The sequence below is a fragment of the Ictidomys tridecemlineatus genome, chromosome 8 (assembly GCF_052094955.1).
Source record: "Ictidomys tridecemlineatus isolate mIctTri1 chromosome 8, mIctTri1.hap1, whole genome shotgun sequence".
NCBI lineage: Eukaryota > Metazoa > Chordata > Mammalia > Rodentia > Sciuridae > Ictidomys > Ictidomys tridecemlineatus.
In genome coordinates, this window is record NC_135484.1 from 94,147,180 (window position 1) to 94,165,900 (window position 18,721).

General features: G+C 32.9%; 1 protein-coding gene across 20 annotated transcripts in view; it reads left to right on the forward strand.

Annotated features, from left to right (window-relative positions):
- The window catches only part of Khdrbs2 (KH RNA binding domain containing, signal transduction associated 2), a 586,688-nt gene that overhangs the window by 192,839 nt on the left and 375,128 nt on the right, over nt 1-18,721 (forward strand). For all 20 annotated transcript variants that reach the window (XR_013425076.1, XR_013425077.1, XR_013425079.1 and 17 more), the window contains exon 3: nt 13,823-13,939. Coding sequence is in view for 3 of the 20 variants with exons in the window: in XM_078019828.1 (XP_077875954.1) it covers nt 13,823-13,939 (117 nt within the window). In the remaining 17 variants the exon portion in view is untranslated. The remainder of the gene's footprint in view (nt 1-13,822; nt 13,940-18,721) is intronic.

The window sequence follows — 18,721 nt, forward strand, 5'->3', positions numbered from 1 at the left end:
GCTTATTTAAAAAAATAAAATTCTAAAATACCTAAGAATGCAATTAACATTAATATGTTGTTTTCATGACCATTTTGGAGGCCAAATAAATATATTTTTAAAATGTTTTTTATTTGTCAATGGATCTTTTATTTTATTTATTTATTTTTATGTGGTGCTGAGGATTAAACCCAGGGCCTCACACATGCCAAGCAAGTGCTCTACTGCTGAGCCACAACTCCAGCCCATATTTTTAAGCATTAAAATAACAAACAAAGTAGAGATAATAATAGTTTTGCAGCTACTGAATTTTGTCACTGTGTGAGTAAACGTTCAATTACCTACCTTTTTATTTAGACCTTTTTATTCTAAATTGCAGAACAATTTAGAGTTCAGGTTTCAGCTGTGGGTTATATTTAAGATTAGAGTTGTGTTTTAATTTTGATAATTTCACTTGATTTTTTTTTTTAATACCAGAGGTTGAACTCAGAGGTGCTTAACCACCAACCCACGTCCCTAGCCATTTTTATTTCTTATTTTGAGATAGGGTCTTGCTAAGTTGCTGTAGGTGGTTTTGAACTTGGGATCTTCCTTCCTTAGCCTCCCAAGATGCTGGGATTACAGGTGTGTTACCACTGTGTCCAGCTTGATGGTTATATTTTAATGGAGACTTTTAAAATGAAGATAAATTTAAGTTGGAGAAAGTGCTACTAGAGTTGTATAAATGTGACAAAGATGTGTCTCTAAAGACATTTAAAATGTTCCATACAGGGCGAAAAATATTTAAAACATGACCACAGACTCTTTAGTTGTCTCTGTAAGGAACATATGATTAACACACACTAAAGTGCCAAAGCTTAGTGTAGAATTATTTATAACAATACAAATGGTACATGAACTGTGTTCATTAAAATTCATAGTGAATTATTTTTAATCATTTCTCAAGTTTCTTTGGCATTTCTGTTAAGTATATGATTTTAACATAGACCATACTATTTTTTAAACTTCTGAGACAAATATTAAGCATAAGGTATGTCTCATCAACACATTTCAAAGGACCCACATTTTTATACTTACTATAAATTGATTCTTACTTTCCAATAATGTCTTCTTTCTTCAAATTCAAGCATTGATGGGGTTTGGGAACTTATGACAAGCAAAAGAGTAATTTCTTTTTTATATATTTATGCTAATAAGCCTTTTTCTTTAAATGCTTCTAGTTCATATATGTATGGATTTTTATTTTTTTTATCTTTTAACATATTGTGAGATTAAATATATCATAATGGTTATAATTTAGCCCTGAATCATAATTATTCCTTGCTACCAAATCTAGTGAACTGTTCCAGTTCATCTTAAATTCCTGGCTGCCACCATCTATATTCTCTGCTAGCATGATTTTCCAGTTTTCTGTCTCATTGCATTCGCCTTCTATTCCTCACACTGTCATCAGGGAGGTACTTTTAAAGTAGGTGATGATCACACCACAGTTCACCTCCCACCCACACCCAGCCCATCATCCAGTTCAGTCCCTGTGACTTGAACACATTGACTTTACCCAAAGACCAAAATTCTTAATAGGGTCCCTAAGGGCCTGAACAATCTTATCCTTTCAAAGGAAATCTCTTTCCATTTATCAATTTTGTCACGCTCTTGGGTTTTCTCACATAACCTTTTTTCAATCTGGAATGTCTCCATCAATGCCCTTCTTCTCTCTTGCCCTCACCCCAACTTTCCACTTGTGATACCTCTTTACTGTATGTCACATTCTTTCTTGAATACTCTCCCAGGAAATGTTTCTGGATGATTCCAGTCATATGTTGCTGTGGAATGCAGACATTTCCTAGCAGAGTGCTTGGCACAGAATTGTCATTTGATACGTATTTATAGATTAAGCAATTTAAACAAAAATGTTTCCTTGTGTTTTTTTTTTGTTTGTTTGTTTCTTTCTGATTCTTTTCGGTTTCTCCAGGAATTAGTTCATTGCTTTTCTTCCTTGTTTATCTTCTAAACATAAGTATCCCCTAAGTTCCTCTATGGTGCTTGCCTTTCTTATTCCTTTCCCTTAGCAACTTTATGACGTTGAGTAGTGCTTCTATGGAGGACATTCCTGGGCATATATATTCAACTTAAGTTTATTTCTCAGTTTCTCTGAAACAGAGCTGCTAGGTTTCCCTGTTTGGAGGGCACCTAGAATTAAATTTATTACAAATTTTTCTTAAAAATTTTGAATCCAATATTCCATAATTTTGTTGAAGGTACACTATCTTTTTAATTATCTGTGTATAAAGTGTATTATGATTCTTAGAAAAGTGTATGTGTAAATTGGTGAGAAAGGGCATAAATATCTTTTCATCTTTATACTTCTATATTTGTGTAATTCAATACTTGAGAAGTCTTATTGAGAATACTAACTGCATTCTCTCTTTTTCCTGTGGCTAGCATTCTAAATTATGCACCCCCATTATTGTTTATCAGGATTACACTAAACAGCTTTTAATGGACTTTCTCAGTTATTTGTTTTCTTTTACTTACAGCATCTTTCACAAAAGTTTCTCCCATTTATAGATGATTTTCCTGCCTTTTTCTATGCCAAGATTCTGCTACCCTGTTCAATGCTTAGGGAAAACAAAACAAAACAAAACAAAAACCTAGCTTTCCCATAGCAGAACCAGTTTTTACTTTTTCTTCTTTTCTTTAAAATTTTGAATTTTTATTTGTATTAATTTTATTTTTATTAATTCATCATTTAATGTTTTCTTGGTTGTGTTATCATTATACATAAAAATGGGATTTGTTTCAAAATATTCATACATATGTAAGCATAATTTGGTCTGTTTTATTCTCCCAGGCCCTGCTTTCCCTCCCATCCTTTCTCCTCTGATTACCTTCCTCTACTGGTTCTTGTGTGTCTTATATATTCATGAGGTCTCTTTTCTTTCCTTTTTCCATTCTAGCTTTCTTATATGAGATCAGACATACAACCCTTGACTTTCTGAATCTAGCTAGTATCAATTCTATTTATTTTCCTGTAAATAGCATGATAGCTAAATAAAATTCCACTGTGTGCATTTATTTATCCATTCATCTCTTGATGGACATATAGATTGATTCTATAATTGTGACTTGTACTGCTATACATATGGATATATACTATATCACTATAGTATGCTGACATTAATTCTTTGGAATTAATACCAAGGAGTGGTATAGCAGGGATATATGGTAGTTCCAATCCTAGTCTTTTGAAGAACTTCTATACTGATTTTCATAGTGGTTGTTCTAATTTGCAATCCTACTAACAGTGTATTAGGATTTGTTTTTCCCACATTCTCAACAGCATTTATTGATTGCCATTCTAACTGGGGTGTGATGAAATCTCAGTGCAGTCTCAATTTGCATTTCCCTGATTGCTAAAGATATAAACTTTTTTTGGATATATTTACTATCCATTTGTATTTCTTATTTTGAGAAATGTCTGTTTAGTTCATTTGCCCATTTATTGACTGAGTTATTTGGTTTTTTGGTGGTGTTTTTTTTTTTGAGATCTTCATATATTCTTGATATATTCTGTCAGAAGAGTAACTAGTTCTTTCTTTTACCCCTTGCATTCTTATAGCACTTTTTCTATATTTATTTTATGGCACTTATCAGCTTCCTGTGTAATTATAATAGTGTACACACACACACACACACACACACACACACACACACACACACACAGACATACACACAAGATTTTCCTCTCAGTGAAGTTGAAAGTTTCCTGAAAGAAAATTTTTTGCTCGCTTGGTTCAATTTGAATTTTCCATATATTTAATAAATTCTAGGTGGTAAATAAATGTGTTTAGAGAAGCACTGTTTTACTAATTACATCCTTGATTTTACTTAGGGCTACATAAGCATATCTTATTCAGTAAACATGTTTATATTTGATATTTAATGGTTAATTCTGAAACATTCTGTTCTGATCTCCTGCTTCTTGAATATTCATCATTATCTATTATGTTGAATTGGAGGTAGTTTCCTCCAGCAAGTTTTATATACATTCCAAACAAATTGCTTCATTTCTAAAAATGCAACCTGATTTTTTTATCAAATAAAACTCTGATCTACTATATTCAAAACTCTATTCTTTTGTTCACCAGTGTTCTTTGATGATTTCTAAGATGAGTACCTGAAGTATTGTCATAATCTTTGTATTTGTCCTGGAAGAATATTGTTTTGTGATCTGTAACTGTGATTCTTCATTGCACAATCTGCACAAAATTATTTACTTTGCTTTAATTGCAGCAAACAGAATGGTAGCAAAATAAAGATTGATATTATGCCAAGTTTTTAAAGCACAGACCAGTGGATATATGAATTTCTCCTGAATAGGAAGGGGACTCATCCTGAAGTCGGAAACAGGATGGACATGAAAGTAGATTTGAAGCACTGTCAGCAAAAGGACAAGAAATAATTGAGACTTAAACAAGCAAATTTAAGTCCATTTGTGTTGATCATATGAAAGTGCAGAGACTTTTGCCAAACAGGAAGAAACATTCCTGGCTCTTTAGGAATTTCTCACAGGTGTCACTAATGAAAAAAAATGCCCTTTCATCCCCAAATGGATAGAGTCCAGTGCCCACAAATGAAATGAAAGTAAAATGAAGTGAATTGCTTATCTTATTTGAGAAGAGTTGTGGTCATCTCTTTCATTGCTGTAACCAAATACTGGACAAAAACAAATTAGAGGAGGAAAAGTTTATTTTGAGCTCACAGTTTGAGAAGTTCAGTCCATGTTTGGCCTACTTCATTGTTCTGTGATTAAAATGAGAGACAAGATCATGGTGGAAGTGAATGGCATAGGAATGATACTCAGCTCATGACAGCTAAGAGAGAGAGAGGAAGAGAGAGGCCAGGGATAGGGGAAGCAATAGTGAGCAAAAGAGCTGAGGAGCCAGGAAAAAGAAAGACTCCCCAGTGGCATGTCCCCAGTGACCCATTTCCTTCAGTTATACCCCAGTAGCCTAGAGTTGCCACTAGTAATACATTTAAATGTTTAATATATCATGTGGATTAATCCAATTGGGTTATAGCTATCATAATCTAATCATTTCATCTCTGAAAATGTCTGCATCATCATGTGACCTTTTGGGTGATCATAACATTCATTCCCCAGCCCCCCAAAATGCATGTCTGTCTTCCTATACAAAATGCATTTAGTCCATCTCCAAGAGTCCTCACATTCTAAACAATTATAGCTTTGCTCAAAAGTCCAAAGTCTGTTCTGAGACTCAACACAAATTCTTATCTGTGAGTCCCTGTAAAAATAAAAATCAAGTTAGTTACATTCAATGTCTTATGGCACAGAGTAAACGTTCCCATTCCAAAGGGAAGAATATGGCCATTGAAAGAAGGGATGGCACCAAAACAGGTAGGAAAACAAATCCTGTAGCTCCATATCCAGCAACTGAGGCACATGCTGAGGCAATGTGATCTTCAAAGGGCTTGTGCAGCCCCACCCCTATGCCCTTACCCGTTTCAGTCCATATCACCTCTGTCTTAGGCTGATTATGTGAACAGCCAGTGTCTTTCTTCAGCAAACAGTTCATGTAATTGGAATTGTCTATTCCAAGCTTTGGCTTCATGATCAAAACTTTACATATTGCCTTCTCAGGGACTGCCAATAGGAATTCCAAACCTGCCTCCCAGGCCAACCTTTGAAATTGTGATGGAAGACTCTATGAACTCTCAACTCTAGAATCCTCGATTCCTGTAGAACCAGGACCACATGAATGAAAATGAGGTCTACAGCCATGTAGTTAGACTCCTTTGGTCCATAGCCGTAGCAGTCTCTGGCTGCCTGCACAGCTCTGTATGGTGAAACAAATGAAACAAATGCTGGGGAATCAACTTCCTGGGCACCCCTGTGTGCTCTGTGCCCTTGTACTCTTTTTCTCAAAGAAATGTTCACCCTTGAACCTTCAGGTGTGATCTTGCTGATCCTTAAGGCATTTTTCTTCTCTCTACAAAGTACATAGTCTCTCTTTAGTGGCCATAATGTCTTCAGCAACTGCACTTTTCTTATTTCCAATTTTACATACGCTGCTTCTGTAAGTGCGAGCTTTCCGAATCTTTCTTCTCTATTTTTTGCTTTGAATTCTCATAGTAAATCTGGCTAAAAGCCATAAGCAATGCCAATGACACCATCTGAATGCTGTGCTGTCTTAAAATTTCTTCCAACAGATTAATTAGTCCACCATCTTTAAATTCAGCCTCATCTAAAGTCTCATAAACAAAATCTTGACAAGTTCTTTGCCAGAATGTAACACAAATGGCCTCTAGTCCAATTTACAATAGACTCTTTCTTCTTCTCTGAAACTTCATGAGCACAGTCTTTGCTATACAGGGCCTATCAGCATTCTGATCTGAGTTCACACCAGAATTATGCATTAGGCTCAGATTATAGCATTTAAAATCTTCTTTAGTCTTCATTTCCAAACCTTTTCCAAACTCCTCCTACAAACCAGTTCCAAAGGCTTCTGAACCACATTGGTACTTCTCAGTACTAATTTCTGTGTTAGCCAGTTTTTTCATCACTGTGACTAAAATATGTGACAAAAAACAACTTAGAGGATGAAAAGTTTAATTTGGGCCCATGGTTTCAGAGGTTCAATCCATAGCCACCTGATTCTATTGCTCTAGGCCTGATGTGAAGTCAAACACCATGATTGAAGGTGAGACATAGGAAAGCTGCTCAGCTCGTGGCAGCCAAGTAGCAGAAAGAGATATAAGGAGCCAGGGATAAGATAAAGTCCAAGGCCATGCTCCCTGTGGCCTATATCCTCCAGTTATATTACACCTATCTATAGTTATCACCCAGAAATCCATTCACATTATTCACCCATCAAATGTATCAGTTTATAAATTGGATTACAACTCTTATAATTCAATTTTTTTCACCTCTGAACATGCTTGCATTGCCACATGAGCTCTTCAGGGGACATCTCATATCCAAACTATAAGAATAGACAGAATTACTAGAATTAGTTTATTAAGATGTGACCAGAAAAATGTCACAAGTAAAAGCAAAGTGTTATTTCATGAGTATTGATGAAAGTAGACTTATTCATGAGAAAAAAAAAGGCCAGAGGCTACTGATGAGGTATTCCAGTATGTCCTATAATTAGAGAATGAACTGGCTAATTAAGAAACATTTATGTCCAATATTATTTAAGTCTATTTTCACATAATTTTAAACTGCTCTTATGTTTACTATCGTAAAAGTGTTCCTAAAATTTTTTTTAAATGGCCCTAAATTTGTGATGAGTACTTGTTTTGCCATCAATTATGTTTTGTTGATTTTCAAATTCATTAACATGTTATTTTATTTGATTTCACTTATAACACAATTTAAATACTCAGTTATAGAAATAAATTTGAAATCTGGATAAATTTGGTTAAAAGTTGCTCAAAAGATTTTTTAACATGGTATTGCCAAACAACTATAAAATGACTTAAATGGTTGATTACACAAATTTGATTTTCTTGAATCACATGTAAATAAAATAATTTTAAATTATTTGAAGATATTTAATATCCTGAAAACACAGCTGTGTTCACTCTATTAAGCCTTAAGAATCTTAGAGAATCTAAAGACCTAAACTCTGGTTAAATGTTGAATTGCTATGAGTGTTTTCTTTACTTTCTGCATTTTAAAAGGGTTTTCATTAAATAAAAGGTTAGAAGCAATAGCTGTTAGTGAATTGATAATTCACCTGTCATGATTATGTGTATTGTGTTTGTTTGAAGGAGTCTTAGTGTAGGATGAAAGTAGAGGAAAAACAGTCATATTAAACTTTTATATTGGCTATTTTCAGAGTTTATCCTAAATTATTAAAAGTAAAACATAAACAAAAATATGTAACTCTATCATAATTACTTTTGATGTTTTAAATCTCAAATAGAAATGGTATTCAAGTCCAAATAAAGTATTCTGAACCATTTCTCAGGGCTGACTCTGGAAACTCCAGATACTGTGGAAAGGATAAAAATTTGTAGGCAAACTTAAAATATATTAAATACCTGTTAGTAAAAGCAAGTGATACATTGTGCATTTATAAATTTTAAAACACATATATGGTTCATAATATTCATAAAAGAAATGTCGTCTCCAAAATCCCTCAGAGATTTCTGTGATTAGATCTGATTATACAGCACCTTGATTTTGTTGTGAATCAGTGTTTCATTTCAACAGGTCGAGCTTATGAATTAATTAAAGGGGATGCTTCTGTTTTTGCTTAAAGACAATTTCATTTCAAATGGTTAATAGAAATAATACTGTGTTGGGCTGGGGATGTGGCTCAAGCGGTAGCGCGCTCGCCTGGCATGCATGCGGCCTGGGTTCGATCCTCAGCACCACATACCAACAAAGATGTTGTGTCCGCCAAGAACTAAAAAATAAATATTAAAAATTCTCTCTCTCTCTCTCTCTCTCTCTCTCTCTCTCTCTCTCTCTCTCTCTCTCCTCCCTCTCTCTCTAAAAAAAAATAATAATACTGTGTTAAAGTACAAGTGTGAAATGTGTCACAAAAACCAATGCAAAGAACAGAAAATCCGTAGAGTAGGGACCTTGTATTTTTTCTGTCAATAACTTGTCTTCAGCCAGAATTTTGTGAAGTGCTGTCTCTTTTCATAATCATAAGCTTTCCCAGTGGAGACATCACTTTGAGTTCTTTGGTGTTTTTGAGTTAGAGGTTTTATTATCATCAATAAAAGGAAAAGAAAGTTCTATAACAGAGAATTAAGGAGAAATCCAGTCAAATTTTATACCACTGCACTTTTTAAAATACAATTTCTTATAACCATTATGAAATATTTATTACATTCAAGAGAATATGTGTAACTTTCATATAGAATGTAAAAGAAAATAAATGAGTATCCTTGAACCCATAAGTTAAAGTCTAAAACAATACCTTTTTTTTTTTTTTTTTACTATTACCTGTGTTTCCCTTGGACAACATCTCCTACTTCCCATTCTCAGGATTAATAAGATCCTGAATTTTGTGTTTACTATCCCTGTTATTTGGAGAATAAAGATAGTACAAATTCACGTATTCATGGTGTTTAATTTCATTTATTTTGAGTTTTACACAAACAGTGGCATACATCTAAAGATTGAATTTTTCACTCAAAACTTTATTTCTTGTATTTATTAATGATATCTCATATAGCATGGATAATTCAAATTTATTGGTATTTAATTATCTACTTAACTTAGCCATCTGTACAAGTCAGGATTCTGACAGCTATACAGAAGCCATTCTCTCTATATAATGGTTACAAGTTATAATTCAGTGACAATATAACAGGTGGAAGAGATGAGAGAAGGGACCTCAGGAAAGTTGTCATTAATAGGCAGTACAGAGGTGAGATCTCAGGATAGAAAACCAGACAGAGCACCACAAAACTTTTTGAAGCTGATCATGAACACAAAGCAGGAATTTGGGTAAAGTCTGAAAGATTGCAGAGTTCTTGAACTGGGAGCTTGTGGACAGGTCTCTGAGGCTTCTGCCTCCATGTCATTGGAGCTCCTGTCTGATTTATTCAGGACTTGTCAATAATAGTGGGCACCGATTCATGTTCACCTTCCAAATCACATACAACTTTTTAACACTGACAAAGTCCAAAATAAAGGGAAGTGTACATGGAAATGGATTTGGGAAACAGTTGGGACACATAGTCAGCAATATTGATCATGCTTTCAGGTTTACAGAGCACTATTCTTGAGCTGATTGTCATTTCCCCCCATTGCTGAGATATAGGTTAAATGCATTTACAAATTTACCAAATAATGCCAAAATTGTTGTATCCATTTATATTCCAAGAAGTAGAGTGTGTAAATACCCATGGAGTCACATTCTGACCAATGCTTTGTATCTGTCTTCATTTTTATCATCAAACTGTGTCTAAGATGATCTTTGGTTTGATTTTTGTCTAATTTCTAATGAAGTTGTACTTTCCCTATTTCTATTTCAGTGATGAAGAATGTACCAGAATTTAGATTTTTGTGATCAAGTGATTTTTTTTATCATATATAGTCAGATTATGCATTCGGTAGATCTTCCTTTCTTAGCATATTAATTTCTTATCGCTGCTGTAACAATCATGAATTTAGTATCTTATAAACATGATCTTTCTAAAATTGTATGTATACGATGTCTTTAGGAGTGTATTTCACATGTTTTTCAAAGGATTTGAACATACACAAATTTGTTCCTAGAATATCTGGGGGTTACTTTTGTTGCTATTATAAATAATGTCTCTTTTGAAAACTATTGTCTAATTATATGATACTGGAATGCAAATATATAATTGATTTTTATATTGATTTTTGTAAGAAAACTTACTAAGCTTTCTTACTAATAAAATCCTTGAAAATAAGCTTTCTGTCTCTGTGTGTGTGTGTGTATATATATATAATTGTATAAACTATATTTTTCTTTTTGATTTTTCTAAGTTTGCCTTCTTCAATTGCTTTTATCTTTGAGCTTGCATAAGATACCAAGAATGTACTTATACCTTTGTTCCAATATTGTTTTACCATTATATCCCACTAATTTTTTTCATATTGAGTAAAAATCTTATGTAAGTTGAGGAAGTTTTATTTTTTGTTCAGATGATGTTTCTATGATTAAATTTGAATTTTTATCAAATTATTTTTCTCTAAAAACGTAATTTGCACTTTTTCTACATTATATTTTTAATGAGCAAATTACAATTAGTGGTTATAAATCCTAAACTATTTGGGGTATCTATGATAAACATATTTCAGTTGTGATGCATTCTTTGGATGTCCAAAAAATCTCAGTTATACTTCGATTTTGTTGACGTGGATGTTTTCACTGTGTTTTATGAGTGGCTTTAGCTTATAAATTTCCTTTTCTGATTTAGTTTTGTTTGGTATCAGGGTTATACTCGCCTGCTAAAATGAGTTAGGGAATATTTCCCATTTATTTTTCAGAAATAGTCCACATAGTTAAGAATAATATATTTTCTATAAACCTCACCAGATTCCTCTGTACAGCTTGTGGGACTGGTATTTTCTGGTAGTACATTTCACCAGGATCTTAGTTTTTAAAGTATTTATGTGGCTTGTCAGCCTCCTAATTCCCTTTTCTCTACTTTTAATTGAAATACTATTTATATGTGAGGAATTACACAAATCTTAAGAGTGCAACTTGATGAGTTTTAGGGAAAGTGTAACTTACATCTCCAACAAAACAAAACAATTCCTTTCCCCCGCATGGGTTCTCATGATGCTCTCAAGCCAGTTCCACTCCAGCCTTCTATTCTCAAGAGGCAACCACTGTTGTGAATTCTAATAGCTTATATTACTCTTGCCACTAAAATTTTGCATAATATTATCTAACATGATATACTCTTGAATCTGCTTTTTATTTTTCTCTCAAGTATGTGTGAGATACATACATGTCATGTCATCCAGGGACTAATTTCTTTTCTAGTTATGTATAAATTCCTTAGTTCACCTAAGATGAACATTTGTGTATTTCTGGTTTAGTTTTGGTTGTGAATAAAATTTCGTCAACATTCTTGTAGATGTTATTTTGTAAACATATTTATATATCTTGGATAAATACTGAAAAGTAGAATTCCTGGGTAATAATGGACCTTTACATTTAACTCCATGAATAACTGCCCAATTTATTTCCAAGGTACTTGTATCTTGTAACAGTGATTCTTCCCATAATTCCACATTTCTGTCATCATTTGGCTATAGTCTTGTTTTAATTTCAGACAGTATGGATCGTATGTATGTGCGTTTTTATTGATTGTTGGAATTTATTACAGATTTTTCTGTACTAGTAATTTATTAGATGCATGTAAGGGGAATATTACTCCCCCCATCTATGACTTCTGTATTCAATTTTTAATGGATTTCTGGAATAGCAGGTTTGTGTTTGTGTTTGTGTGTATGTTTGTGTATGTGTGTTTTTGCTTACCAATTAAGTAATATTTCCCTAATTTAAGTTTACAATAAGTATTTCTTCATGCTTTCTTCCTAGAATCTTTATCATTTTAGCTTTTACATTTAGATCTATGGTCAAGCTGAAAATAATTACAAGATGCAGGGGTCCAGTTATTAATCACTGTGACTCTGGAGGTTGAAGGAGGAGGTTCACAGGTTTGAGGACATCCTCAGCAACTTAGTGAGACTCCTGTTTGAAAATTAAAAAGGAGTGTTGCAGGGAATTTAGCTCAGCAGTAAAGCACCCCTGGGTTCAATCCCCAATACTGCCCCTTTCCCCCCAAAAAAAATCTTAAGGTAAGATTTGCCTATTTGCCTAAATGTAAAGTAAGGTATAAAAGATATTTCCATGGTTGTTTTTTCTAATTTTGTTTTCTGTCTCTTTCTTTCTTTTCTTCTCTTTTTCATATACATATATAATTTTTTAGCACCATTTGTTGACATTTCAATTTTTCTTCCTTTGCCTTGTTTGTTGAAAATTGATAATCTATGGTTAATTTTTCTGGGTATTAAACTATACTATTTATCTGTTTATGTACACATACAACAAATAAAACTCCTGTGCAATATTGAATCAATGTGTTAAGAGTAAATATCCTTCTTTTTAACATGAGCTTAGGTAGGATTTCACTTTTTACGATAGGATGTATTTGTTTTTAAAATATTTTAATGATATATATTTAAATATCTCTTTACTGTAATATAATCCACATACCATATATGTACCCACCAAAATATATAATCCATTGTTTTTTAATTCATTCATAAAGTTGTGCAAAATTCATTGACAAAGTGCACCAGGATCAATTTTAAAATAACTTCATCTTATCTAAAAGAGAAATTCTGTCTGTTAGCAGCTATTTCCTATGCTCCCCTTCCCATTGTTTCTCCAAACCCCAGGTCTCAGGAAATTATTTTATATGACAAATTTCTTTCTGGGAATCATGGCTTTAAGAAATGGAAATATGCTGACTTAACAATCACTTAATTCTATTTATGTTTCTTCTTTATGCTCAAACTTACTTTCCTGTGCATTTTAATCTACTTGTGTTTTTAAATTAATTAATTATAGCATGTATGGCAATCTGGGACATTTGAATTGATAATTTTTTAAGTAGTTGAGATGCAAAGTGAGAATTGCTCTTAATGTGCCTGTTTTATCCACGTTTTAGGAAGAATAAGCAAATTGTCCCACAATTTTTCACTTATACAAATGTGTGTGTGTGTATGTGTGTGTGTGTGTGTATTCTACTTTACTCTTTTTAAATTTATATATTCACATCTTTTATTTGCTGATCCTAAGAGCAACTCTAAAACAGAGAATATAAGATTGAAGAAAAATTGAGTGCTTTTCTTCCCAGTCATGACATTTGTTATATAATATTATTGACATTAACAAAGTTTAACAATATAAACTTTCCAATTTATTTTACAAATAAATTTTAAATATTAACTTTTGCAATTTTGAAAGTGCATGGTCTTAGGTTAAAATAATTTAGTTGATAATGTAATTGGAGAGAAAAATCTTCCTTTAGAATTTTACATCTAAATTTCTTTCCATAAATTGTGATGTAATTATTCCATTGGGTAAGTATACTGTTTAATGTAGTATTGATATTGGCATTTCTCTAGGAATAGGTATCCCTTTTTAAGTGGGTCTTAGGAGTCTGAAAAAGTTTTACATCTCTGGATGGCCTAACTCTTCCCAATTATAAAGTTTGAAAAACATGTAACCCTTCAGTTATTCTTGGTGCAAATCATCCTTTTACTCTACCCTAAAACAGACATTCTGTTGATTTTGTTTCCTAGTTCAATTTTGTGGGGAAATTGCTTGGACCAAGAGGAAACTCCTTGAAGAGGCTACAAGAAGAAACAGGTGCTAAAATGTCTATCCTGGGCAAAGGATCGATGAGAGATAAAGCAAAGGTACTGATCTTGACTTTAATGTTTAACACATGCAGGAGTTACCTGTTACACGGATGATCATATTTATAAGCTCATCTGAAGTGCCTTTCCAACATTCGCTATGATTTTTCTCTTCTGGAATCACTCAGTTGCATGATCTGATGTCTCTTTTATTTTCATAAAAATCAATCATCACCTCCCCTCTTTACAAAACATATATTCTGCATTTTCATCCCCTTTATTATGTTGTGTAGGCTGCTATCAAATCTTTTCACATTTTACATCCTCTATAGAATATTTCTATGTCTGTGTTCATTTCCTTTAATTCCCTAGCTGGATCTCTTTTCTTTCTTCAATCATATCACCTAATCACACCCATTGTATCTTTCTCTCATTTTATCTTGCTGCTCTATTTCACTTTGATCCTCTTACCTGAAGCAATTTCAAATACTTATCTGCAAATCTAAGAGAATCCTGGTTATTTCTTGAAATGTTTCGGTGATATTAAACACCTCACCCCCAAAATAATAATAAGCCAAGAAATATATCCAGTTTAATGTTTGAAATCATTTATTTCACATCTGAACTACATCATTTCCTATTTTATAAAGTGATAGCAATTTCTGTGTGTGAAAATTGTGTTTGGGAGAAATTACTATTTGTAGAAATTTATTATAAAGTATCTTTGAAAATTTGTTGGGAAGTAGTGGATTGGTATAGTAATATCATTTGATGATATTCTAATTTTATGGTTTGATATGTTATTATGAAAAATGAAATGTTCAAACACATGTCTGACTACAGGAATACTTAAAAACTATTTAGGAGATCCTTCTTCAAACTATTAATGAGACATTTTAAGTGAAGGAATTTATAGTAGGAAATACTACCAAACTTGGTAAATAATATACTGTGCAGAAAATGTTATTGTGATAAGTATTTAGAGTTTGAGCAAGATACCCTACATGGGTACTATTTTAGAATGGCTTGATAGTCCACTGTATAAATGAAAATGGGCATTTCTATTACTGTGGTCATTCTATACTGTGTAATTTCAGAAATGAATGCATTTTTGCCAATGCTACCTATAATTTCTCAGGCTGCATTTAGAAGAAATAGATAAATCTTTGGTAAATAATTACAAGTAATTGAAAACAAAAACATCAGGTCATGAGATAAGCTTGCTCCTCTGCTCCAAATTGATTTAGATTTTCTTTGCATATGAGATAAAAAGTCACATGATAATCTCTATGCTTTTATATATTGTTTAATATTGTTCTTGATATTTATACAAAATGCTTCAGGAGTGTACACACACACACACACACACACACACACACACACACACACACACACACACTGTGTGCTTTGTGCCCTTACACATGCTTTAATATGTTTATCAGTCTTTGTCTCTCCAGCAGAATTTTCCTGAATTCCTACAATAAGTTACATACTTTTTCACCGCTTAATGTATTTTACTGAATAATCTGTTTATCTCACTAAACTGTAAGCTTCTGTAGGCTGGAGAAATGTTCTAGTCCAATTTTTATATGAATCTTCAGGTAGTATCTCCCTGTCTTCTAAAACAGGTAATATGTTTTCATCCCTACATATTTGGACATTTTTTGCTGTTCATAAATTTTTAAATTGGATTCCCTTTTCCCTATGAGCCTGTTAGATACCAGCACAAGTGCATGGAAATCCAATAGAAAACAAATTTCCTTCTATTAAGTTTCCATTAGGTTTAATTTACTAATATTACCTGTTACTTAGGATCCTGTTTCTTATTACTTTCTTGGTGATCCATCATGTTTGCCTCTACTTTGAGTGTTTTCATATCTCTTTACAAAATTAAATAAAATAAAAATATTTAGTAGTGATAAAAATAATATATCATAATATAAAATGCATTTTCTCAAACTCAGATTAGGCCTTAACTGCCAACAGTATTAGATACACAGCCAGGCATATATATATATGTATATATATATACACACACACACACACACACACACACACACATACATATATATTTTTTTCCTACCTTAGTAAACACTTGATTAAGATAAAGATAAATCTTTGGTAAATTATTGATTACTATGCTGCTATTTTGCCTCTCTGTAATGAGACTAAACAGAGAGGAAGATCTTACATGAATTTTGTTTTCTAACAAGTAAATAAAATCCATCTGATTCTATATTGAAAGTGTGTATGTGTGTTTGTAAATGTATACATACATAATCATATAAACAGGTACATATATATATATATACACACATATATATATATATTCATGAATTAATTGAAATAGGATTTACTGAGCATAGTTCTAGTTTAAATGATTGTTTTTTTTCCCCTGTTAGAGTGAGAGAGACAGATAGTAAATAAGGGAATACATCTTGTACTTTGAGGCATTGGTAATTTTTATGGATTAAAGGAAAATGGGGGGAGGGAAAAGAGGTTAAAGATGGTGGGAGCAGTATGTTGAATCAGTGATCAAGTAGAAGACTAGATAAAAAGAACCAACAATCACAGACAGAAATGAGAGAAATGATGCCAAGTATGAAGGTTCTCAAGGGAAAAACCTATACCTTTATCTATTACCACATGCATAGCTATTATGTTAACTGTTTAGTAACTACAGCAAAATATATTTATTCCCCATTCACTGCCACCTGATTTCTTAGCTCACCTTTATAGCAAACTTGCTGAAAAGTTATTTACATTCACTGCTTGTCCTCTATTCATTCTCCATTGTTCCTATCTGTCCCTGTGACTGCATCTTCCTCCTCTCTGAGACCTGCAAGTCTCTGTCTTCTTTCGTTCTTCCTTTCAGGATCTCATAACATGTGCTTCAGAACCTGAAATTTATTTTCCAGCTTCCAATCTTTCCTTAAGCTATAGAATATGGGTTTAAATATTTACCTTCTTAAAATGTCAATGTGAATGCCAACAGGCATTGCAACATCCTTTGTGCACATGCATACACACACACACATGCTAGTATGTAAGTTTTATATTTCAAGGATAAAAGATATTTTTAGAGAAACGTAGAAAACGAAATACACAGTATATTTGTGATGTTAATGAAAACTATTTCCTTAATGAAAACTCTCTCCTTAATGAAAACTATCTCCTCAACCAAACTTTAGTCAGTGCCTCCCAAGGAGGTTTGACTGTACAAAGATAGATGAACTATATTTATCTTAAGTTGATATCAGCAGGCATTTAAGGAGATCAGCATGTACCTGATCTGATTTTCACACATTTTGTTCAAGAAAGGCACCCGAGGGAAGTAATGAGGAGGCACTCCTTATGTACTTAAAAGTCCAGGTTAGCCATCTCCTCTGTGCTCCTACAACCAGGTGACTATTCAGAAAATATCACTTAATAAGTTTGTTGGCTTTATCTTTGTGCAGAAATGATAATGTACATTTTTCCCATGTTGCAGATGCTGTTAATGTGCTCACCAGTGTATATATTAAACTTGATCTTTATCTCATGATAAAAGGAAATATTTGGATAGTAGTTCAAGTCAAAGAAAAAATAACTAAATCAAAATTATTTATTCTACATCTTCTATGTGCTGAAGAGTAGATTTAAAATTATGCTCTATAAAAAATTTTAAATCTGACTCAAGCCTTCACAAAGCTTGTAATTTACTCAGTGTCCCTGACCTGTTTAACATTTTCCTTAAAAATAGTAAATGAAGTATTATTAATCATTTGGATTAATAAGGGGATAGAATGACAAATTCATTTAGGTTCATTGTTATAGATCTAATAAGACTTTTAACCCTTAGAAAAAAATTTTTAAATTTTAAAATTTATTCCCAGATCATTATAAAATTAGCTGCATAAAGTAAAAATTGCTCCAGTGTAATAAGAAGACTCAACAGATTTCACATTTTAGTTAGTGTTATTTTGTTCTTGGCGGTGATGGGGAAACATTACTTTTTTGTTTAATACACACCTAATTAATACCTCTATAAGCAAGGAAGTAAACAAAATCCAAAGCAAAATAAAATTAGTAATATCCAAGGTAATACCAGTAGTAAACTCCTACCATATGATCATGGGTCAGATCCCAAGATACATGACTTGCCTTCTACCTAAAACTATCCAGGAATGCGTGAATAAAAGATAAGTTTTATATTGCAAGGATAAAAGATACTCTTAGAGAAATGCAGAAAATGAAATATACAGTATATTTGCGATGTTTTGAAATACCTCAGGAAATTAACTGACATTTTAGAAACTTCTTTGAAGTCTAATTCCTTCCTATACATACCATATGGCCAGCTGGTTTGAAATAACTATGCAGCTGGTGCCACCTCTAGCAGTTGCTTCTGAGCAGTCTTCAGAGTAACTTACTGTAGCCTAATACTGAGTGCTGCTATTTTTAGTCATGCTGATGGCAAAGATTGGTGAGGGAGAACAGAGGAAGCAATGGTTCTACAAGCTTATATTTGGAGAGGGTGAGGAACAAACATTATCTAGGAGAAAGAGGTCAGAGAGACACAGTGGCAGCCCACACCCACAGGGAGAAAACAGGAACATGTAAACACAGATTTCTTACAGATTTAGTCATTGTCCCTAAATGGTAGAGATTATGGAATGTGGTCTCAAAGCATGCTAGTGATTAACATGTTAAAAGGAAAGTGGTTTTGGGTGGAGTTTTATCTGAAAACTCATGATAATTCTCAAGGCAAGCTTTTCTGTCTTTGATGTGCTAATAACAAGTACAGAGTCTGTTTCATAATGTATCTTCTGTATTTGGTGATGGCTACTTTAGTAAATCCTT